This window comes from Papaver somniferum, chromosome 7 (assembly GCF_003573695.1).
Source record: "Papaver somniferum cultivar HN1 chromosome 7, ASM357369v1, whole genome shotgun sequence".
In the NCBI taxonomy this organism is placed as follows: Eukaryota; Viridiplantae; Streptophyta; class Magnoliopsida; order Ranunculales; family Papaveraceae; genus Papaver; species Papaver somniferum.
Genome location: NC_039364.1, coordinates 24,891,209 through 24,900,173, shown reverse-complemented (window position 1 = coordinate 24,900,173; position 8,965 = coordinate 24,891,209). Strand labels below are relative to the sequence as shown.

Here is an 8,965-nt window from a genome sequence, read left to right as displayed (position 1 = left end):
AGGTATGTGGCATATCTTAGTTGCAGAAATTCAGTTTGGGGTATCCTTACTCAAGTAGTGTGTGAAAGGACAATAGTCTCACATCGCTAGTTTCCGGATAATGAACTTAGAACATAATATGGAAGGGCCACTCCACTCATTTCCAATTGGTTTTGAGTTGGATTCCCAAAGACTTAAAAATGGTATCAGAGCCAGGACCTGAACTTTATGCGAGGTGTAGGCCTAATTATTGGCCATCATGACCGAATAACTGGTCACTTGTGCAACAGTGACCGATTGACTGGTCACTCGTATGTAAGTCCACGTGTTAAGCCGAATGACAAGACTTACACGCGAGGGGGCGTGTGAAAGGAAAATAATCCCACATCGCTAGTTTCTGCATAATGAACTTGGAATATAATATGGTAGGGACACTCCACTCATTTCCAATTGGTTTTGAGTTGGATGCACGAAGACTTTAATGTAGTGACTTGGTTTGTACAACTACACATTTGAATATTATGATAGCTTGAATAAGGAGCTTAGAAAATTATGATAGCTTTTTTTTCTTTTTCTTTTTGATCAGAAGGAAAACTATATGGAAAGAGGAGAATACAAAATACAAAGATCTTAAATCCTAGTGAATAAGCTTAACAAGAAATCAAAAGAAAAACAAAAAAGCTAATAAAACTAATTATAAGAAAATAGAGTCCCAAACCAAAGATGCATAAGAGAAATTTATATAAAGTCTACAGCCAGCCGCGTCTCCCATGATAGGACAAGAGTACGAGCTTTCAAAGCCAAATTCAAGTCTATTTATCTGAGTTGATAGTTCTGAGCTTAGAAATATTATGATAATCCTCAATCACTTAGTATGCAATATTTTCATTCTAATATTTTCAACTACAAGTGCAACTAGACCAAGATGTATTACCATTATTAACATTCTTAGCCTCATTGGCTTTATATTATGTACTGATTCTTGGAGCATCCAAATCAATGATCACCTTGTAATACATAGTTCTATTGAAGAAGAAAAACGATCAAACTTTCTTTTTGTTTCAAAATTATTTGAAGAAATTGTAGGAGATCCATTAAGAGGGTTATTCCTTTATTCATCGACGTCTGAGATTTTCTTTACATTCGACGGTAGAGATTAAGTTGCGACTCAAGAAAAGATAACTTTAACTTAACCAAGCCAGGCCAGGGAATAGACCCGGGTTAACCCTAACTTCCAGCTATCATAGAAAGGTTGAGCCCTAGCCGGAGCCCAGAATGATATCTAGTTACATATAAAAGAACATTATTTACGTTGTTGCCATAACTGTCACTGGATCCTGTAAAATTTGTAAACTTCATCACTGAATAAAATCTACTTAATCTTTCATAAGACCATTTTTTATATGGTAGATAGCGAAGAAGTTTTTTAATCCACAATGATTATACCGGTATAATTGTCGTTTTTGAATATTATATAATATTTTTATAATTGACAACTAAAACCAGTCTGCCGCATTTCTCATTTGTTTTTTAGATACTAATTTTTTTAATCTTAATATATGTTGTCCGGGCCTAACACAAGTATCTAATTGGTCTATTAAATATTGATTGTCGTTAACAACCAAAAGGAATGTCACACCTCCGTTCTAATGGTCATCTAGCCATCAATAATTTTTCTTTTTCATCTTTTGAAAAGAATGCGTAAATTATCACAAGATCAACTGTAACAAGAAAAATACGCTCCGAACGTTTTGTCATTATTTTACACTTGTTATTAAGTGGTGGTGATATTTTTACTTCATAATAACTATTACCAGTATTATTGTCACTTTTGAAAAACACGAAATACTACTACAGTGAGTAACCGACCTGACACAGTTGCTCCATTTGTCTATTAATTAAACAATGATTCTTTTAAATTTTCATATATATATTCTTGTACTGGCTTAATACAATAACCACATTTATTTATTGAATACTGATTACTTCTACTACATACAATACGTAAGAATGTTATTCTTGTTGTCATAACGGCCATAAAATCTTGCCTAAATTTTATGTTGCACCTTTAAATAGAATCTAAGTAATCATTGAAAACCATAAGTCGTTTTGTACGGTAGATAACAAAAAAGTTCGTTTCACAATAATTACTACTGGTATAATTGTTGTTTTCGAACATTACGTTCTATTGTTAGTTGAAAAGTAAAACCAGCCTGGTACAGTTTCTCATTTATTCATTAGATATTGATTCTTTTAATTTTCATATATTGTTGTCCTGGTGTAACGTAGATGCCCCCTTTATCTGTTAAATATTGATTGTCGTTAGAAACTATACAGGAATGTCATTACCGCCATTACAACAGTCAACCAATCATTTATATATTTTATTTTCTATTTTTTTAATGAATATATACATTTTCACAAGCTCAGCTGTGAAGAGAAAATATACACTGGATGTTTTTCCGTTATTTTACATTTTTTGCTAAGCGGTGGTGATCTTTCAGTTTACAATGACTATTATTCGTATATTGTCGCTTTCGAATTGTACAAATACGGTTACAGTTAATAACCGTCCTGACACGATTTCCCTATTTGTTTATTAATATTAATAGACAATATAGTCCTTTCTAATTACCATACATATTGTTGTTCTGGCTTAGAACAGTTACCACATTTATTTGGTAAGTACTGATTACCGTTATCATGTACAATGGAATGTCACTTTCATTGTCATAACGGTCACCGAGTCTTGCATGATTTTCATGTTCAATCTTTAAGGAGAATCTACGTAGTTTTTGACAAACCCATACATAAATTGATACGTTTTTTTCTTCATGCTATCCTTTTTTAGCCAGGCGATAGTTTTTAGTCCAAAATAATTATTCAGTTATCAGTATCGTTACTAAGTCGTAATGTTGTTATGGTGAACAACCATAATCAGACTAACGTAGTTCCCCATCTGATTACTATTTGTTTGTTAAGTACGTATTTAAAATTTCCTTCATGCAATATTCATGAGATTTTGACAAATACATAAATTTAGGTCAACGTAGCCGGTGTAAAGTTTATCACCATTTCAAAAGAAATAAAAGCATAGTTTTACCCATAAAATTTAATGCAGGCTAGTTTACCTTCATGGTCATGCCGATTATAGGTTTTGTAATTGCCTAAAAATCGAGTTAAAAAGAAAAACTAATGTGTCCTTAAAAGATATAGAAAACTTTGGTGGAAACAGAAGACTTGTATGTTATTGAAGCAACCAGTAAAAATTCCTGATATATATCAGGAATATTAGCCTGAAAGAGAAAAGGAACAAACATAAGATAACACCATCTTAACTTGCTTTCACCTAGATTAACACTACTTTTTCCTAGAACACCTAGCAAAAACTACTTACGTTTATGGGATCATATGTTTTTGTCATTTATTTTTAAGGAAGAACACAAGTCAACGACGTCGGAGGATCAGTATGGATAAATGGCGACGATGAAGATGCTTTTGATACCGATGTTGATGCAGATGCGGACAAATGATAAGCTCGCTTCAACTCATTATACCTATCCACATCAAAATTATAATACACCATAAGCTTCTTCTGTTTGGCACCGAACCGGGTTTGAAAAAACCCTTCGAAAGATGGATCTTTAGACGTTCTTAAGAAGAACGCATAACCAGCCATAAAATACACTGACGTGACAAAGAAACAAATAGGTTCCATCACATCCCATGATAATTCCCAAAATGTTAATCTCATAAATCCCGCTGTTTGTAGAACTAGTAGTCCTAATCCACTCCATAATTCTCTTTTCACCAATACTTCTGCTTTTGCATCAATTATTTCTTTCTCGTTTTCCATGTTTTCGAACTCAGTTTTTCTTGGGTCATTTTTATCGCATATTGGTAAAGGAATTATACTCTTTATTGCTTTCGTCAACTGCACAAAACAAAAAAAATAAAATAAACACAAATTAAGTCAATTTAAATGGTGGATTACGTCGAATAGTAAACTCATATTTTCGAAAACCAAAAACAATTTAAAAAATATCTAATTATCAAGTGGTTCTTAGTCAGCGAACTTAGAGGAAAACATATGTATAACTTACAATCAATGTAAATAGAAAGGATCGTTGATTTGGTCAAATCAAAATCCAACTTGTCAAAAAAAAATCACGTAACATGGTTAATCCCACATGCGTAGTCACTGAATAAGCCGGTATTTCTAGGATTCAACTTTAAATGAATGAAGGTGGTGTGGTTGAGGTCGTGAATTGTGGAGGGTGTTTTCAAAATATCTTTTGAAATCGAAAGCTTGCGAGAAAGTGAGTCGAAAAAATACAAATAGTTACCACTCCTTCTATAATCTTTGCACACGACTAAAAATGGGTAATTAGTATTTTTCATTTAAGGATATTTTCGGTAATTTCCTTTTTGAGAGTTATTTTCCTTTAAAAGAGACAAAATTGGGGAGAACCAAAAATAGAAATATAAAATATATTATCAGATCTCTGTTTTCATTTAAATCTTAAAAATTAAACAAAAACAAAATCTAGTTATTGGGGATTGAAAAATTACCTGTTCGGGACGGAGGAAAACAATGTTACCTAGAACAATAACCGAGCCAGATTCATCTAATGCTTTGGCGATCTCAGAACCTTGGTTAATTCTCGTAGAATCAATACAAATCTGGAGAAACTCAGGGTAAGTAATGGAATCCTGAGGAATTTTTCTAAGAGTAGATTTCAATGTTTCTAACTGGGATAGCTTGAGTAACTTCTTGGTATCATCAACTGAGATTACAATTCCATCTAGAGTAGTAGCAACAACAGTTCGTGATGACCATGACAATGGAGAACTTTTCGTTTCCAATGAATGAATTGGAGGGTTCAATGTGCCTAATTGAATACGATCTCTATTAATATCCATATATTTTAATTTGTCCATAAAATTTTCTCCATTTGGTAATGTCTGAACATCTGACTGATAAAAAGTTCTTTTCTGAAGAAACTTTCTGAAAAAACCTTGGTCGGTTGAATCTGGAACTGAGACATATTCCCGATTAAAAGTTGTTCTTGAGGAATATGGTGAGACTAAGGTTTTCTCTAGAAATGAAGATGGAAATGGGTTACGCAGTGAAAGGGTGGAGATTTTCTTGGCGGTGGTGGTGGGGAATAAACGACGGTGAGTTAATGCTCTCTGAAGCGCCATAGTTGATGAAAGTCAAAGTGAGAGAAGTCGAGGTGGTAGTTTTTTTTTTTTTTTTTTTTTGAGATGAAGTTCTCTCCAATTTTTGAGGGATTTATTTTAGGTTACAACGAAATGGGGAAGAGTTTGGGGTTTCCTTATATACTACTTTCAAGGGTGATAAAATGAAAAGGTAAAATGATTTTCTTTTATATATCGTGATATATTAAGATTACAAATTAAGTAAGCTAAACAAGTAAATAAAACTTTTAAATTCTACTCCCACCTCTACCTTATTTACTTCACCACCACAACCACCATCAATGTCCTACGATATAATTAGTAATAAATTAATTATTTATTAACGAAAATATATTAAATATGAGAAGTTAATAAAATATTTATTATGAGATATTAATTGGGTAGTGAAATTAATTGGACACTAATGACATTGTAAGAAAACTTCGACCGTTGGATGTATTTATAATATTTAATCATGACCGACATTTATAAACTAAGCTTGGATTAAACAAATTGAGACCGTTTTGGATTCTTTCGTGAGGTTAAATCAAAACCGATATTTATCTTTCTAAAGATGACCACACTCCAACCACAATCATGGATTTATCTCTTGAGACAAATCTAGACTACCCTTTATCTTAACTAAGTCGTTAATCTCTATGACAAGGGGATATATCAATAACATATACCGATAAATTTATCACCAACGAGAACTTAGTATAACAATAAAAGACATCAATTTATTAATATTACTAATCTACAATTCCATATATATTTTTTTAAATTACAATGCATGAGAAACTTTTAAAATAAAGATGTAATTATTAAATTATCCAGTACAATCTCTACATTATCTAAATTATCTCTCAGGATAAATCTTGACCACTCTTTATCCTGACTAAATTGTCAGTTTTTGTTTTATAACATAAGGATAGGGATATCAAAACCATATACCGATAAATTTATCATCAAAAAGAATTTACTATAATAATAGAGGAAATAAATTTAGTAGTATTACTAACCTACAATTCCATATATGATTTTTCAAATTACAATTCAAAAGAATATTTTAAAATAAAGACAACAATCAATAAATTACCTAATACAATCTCTGCATTATTAAAATTAAAGACGCAATCTTCTTAAGCAAAGATAACTTTAAATTGATTATTTTTACATATTCCAGTATCGTAATTATGAAATTCAATATCTCGGACACCTCGAGAATTTGAAAATATGTAATCACCTAATTTATCGTGTCAGAAAAGTAATGTTCTGTTGGAAAGCCGCTCATTGCAAAAGACAAACTGCCACTACCTAGAGCCTGGTAACATAACTGATACAAGAATTTCCAAACACGTGTTGCTCTGTTTATGACATTATGTACCTAAAATTGTAGTTTATCCACATGTTACTTCCTTTAAAACCGTAGATCTTTTGATGGTTGATATGATAATCAAAATTTAACTGATTCTGGTAAAAATGGATAAAGATGGGTAAAAGTACAAGATAGGAATGACATTAAATACACGACGAAGTGATAGTGCAATTAGTTGCAATATAATAATTAGCATTAAGAAAGAAATTTTCATAAATTAGAGATGTTTAGTCAGTTGTTATACTAAGATGAGGTGACACGTTAGTATTTAATTATTACTTATCTGTTTATCAACTGATTATTCAAAATATAGTCCTCAAAATAGTTTTAACTTTGTTAATAGATTCATTAACTTAATCATCTTTTAATTTTAATTCTTCTCTAATTTGAGAAATAAATGAGTAATTTAATTCGGTACTTGGCTTGTAAATCTTGGTAGGGTGGTTGAATGAGATGGAACGAGAACTCTGTTGCAGCTGCCACATGATCGATATGCATATTGCCAGATGATCTATATGAGCAATGCCATTTGTACATATAGAAACAAAATCAGTTTCAAACAACTTAAATAGTTTCTCTTTTGGTTCAGTTAACCTTACAAGAGTCTCTCTCAAGAGATGTCTTATTCTATCACTACACTGACTCTAGTTAATTAAGTTAGAGTTTTAGTTCATTATACTAGGCCATATTTCGTAATAAAGATAGTGTCTCTCTTTCTGAACCATAATCTTTTTTAATGAACTTACAATCACAATGTAAATATTTTGATCACTCATATTTTAATTTAAAAACTGCATGCTAATAATATAGGTTGTAATTCATTTTGTTTTTTTAATTCATAAATGGTTTAAATTGTGTCTCGGGAATTTCAATTTTGATTTTGAAAATTATATAACATAAACTAAAGTTTACAAAGGGAAACATATTATAGGAGAAGGTATTATGTACCTCGTAGAGAAATAAGGGAAGCGGCTACGAAGATCTAGATTTCGGTTCAAAGGATTTGAACATGAATGACATCAATTAAGGAAAAGAAGAAAAAAGACGACATGTCGCCACATAATCATCTATCGAAAATTTTGAGGTGTATCTTAAATCTAAATAAGATAATAAAATAAAGTGAGCTAATATTAGAAGTTAGTAATAAGTACGGAATAAATTTGCTATTTCACGACGACTTGACGAGGATGATATTGTTACGGCTGAATGGGTCAATGATATTGTGATGGAAAATCTCTACATCTCCCATTTTTTTTCTTTTCTTGGACATTTCGCAGTGTATAAAGATTAGCTAGTGTTTTATAATGTAAATGGAAAACTAGCACATAGAGAAAATTTTGGTTCGGTTTATTCATGGAAGTGTTATGATTATTTGATCACCAAATCAAGTATAAAAAACCCATTTTGTCCCATAATTATTTATAAATGTTTAAAGACCATATTGAGTTTTATCTCTTCTGTTTTTAGTTTAGACATTTTAAAGGGTTTTTTCAATCAGAGTACATTTTTATTTAGGTGGAATTATTTTATTAGACATTGATTTATAGGTCTTTCAATTATTACTGAAATGTTTTATTTGCGGAACTGATCAACGAACAAAAGGGTCGACAAAAGAAAAAAAATAAAATCATCACAACCGTCATTTTTCGTGTATCTAAGGGTCCATATTATTGGTGATGTAGCGCTCATTATTAGCTCATCCATATATGACTCAAGCCTAGCCGAGCCATGTATTTAATTAAGAAAAGTGAAAATAATCCTAATATGTTGTGAATACTCCCTCTGTCCAAGTTATATAGGAAGAGAAGTCAAATATTTTAGATTTTAAATGGATTTCATAAATATCTATCATTTTTCCTTTATTATCACTAATTTTTTGATGAAAACTAGAAACATTAATAAGGGTATATATATTAAAAAAAAACTATATAGGAATTAGAATTATGCCTATATAGATGGACAACCAAAAACTAAAACTCTGCATATATAATATTGACGGAGGTAGTAGTTATCACGGAGATAACCATCACCCTATTGCTTCATATTAAATAAGCATTTATTGTACTCATTATATGGTTGTTAATTAACTCTTCTAACCCCTCATTCTTGGTGTTGTTGGTGATGTAATGGTGTAGTTATTTCCATAATGGTACAATGCTTATATAAAAGATCGCTTCCTCCTTTGTAAACACACAACAAAGAGTAACTTCCTCCTTTGTAAACACATAAAAAAAAGTAGCATAGTTTCTCTCTTTCTTCTACTCTATTGTTATCATATTTAGTCTTTCTATTTTATCTATTCTACAATGTTAGAGCACTGCTCGGTTGAACCTACAAGTTTTGCTATCTCAAGCTTGTTGTTGATGTTAGGTGATCAAAACTATATCTTGATTTCCAGTCTAATAA

The 8,965-nt window shown here is 31.3% G+C and overlaps 1 protein-coding gene across 1 annotated transcript; it reads right to left on the bottom strand.

Annotated features, from left to right (window-relative positions):
* Positions 1-3,279: 3,279 nt before the first annotated feature.
* LOC113294385 (calcium uniporter protein 2, mitochondrial-like) lies at positions 3,280-5,184 on the bottom strand. The gene is made up of 2 exons (XM_026542783.1): positions 4,552-5,184; positions 3,280-3,913 (listed from the first exon to the last, which is right to left on the bottom strand). Exons 1-2 carry the CDS (start codon positions 5,182-5,184, stop codon positions 3,410-3,412), a joined length of 1,137 nt encoding a protein of 378 aa, XP_026398568.1. The 3' UTR covers positions 3,280-3,409.
* Between the last annotated feature and the right edge of the window lie 3,781 nt (positions 5,185-8,965).

Bases quoted from the DNA above. Each gene is read 5' to 3' on its own strand.
- LOC113294385 (XM_026542783.1), bottom strand. From the start codon at position 5,184: ATGGCGCTTCAGAGAGCATTAACTCACCGTCGTTTATTCCCCACCACC. The intron at 3,914-4,551 runs GTAATTTTTCAA...TGTTTTGTGCAG, and splicing joins TTTTCCTCCGTCCCGAACAG to TTGACGAAAGCAATAAAGAG.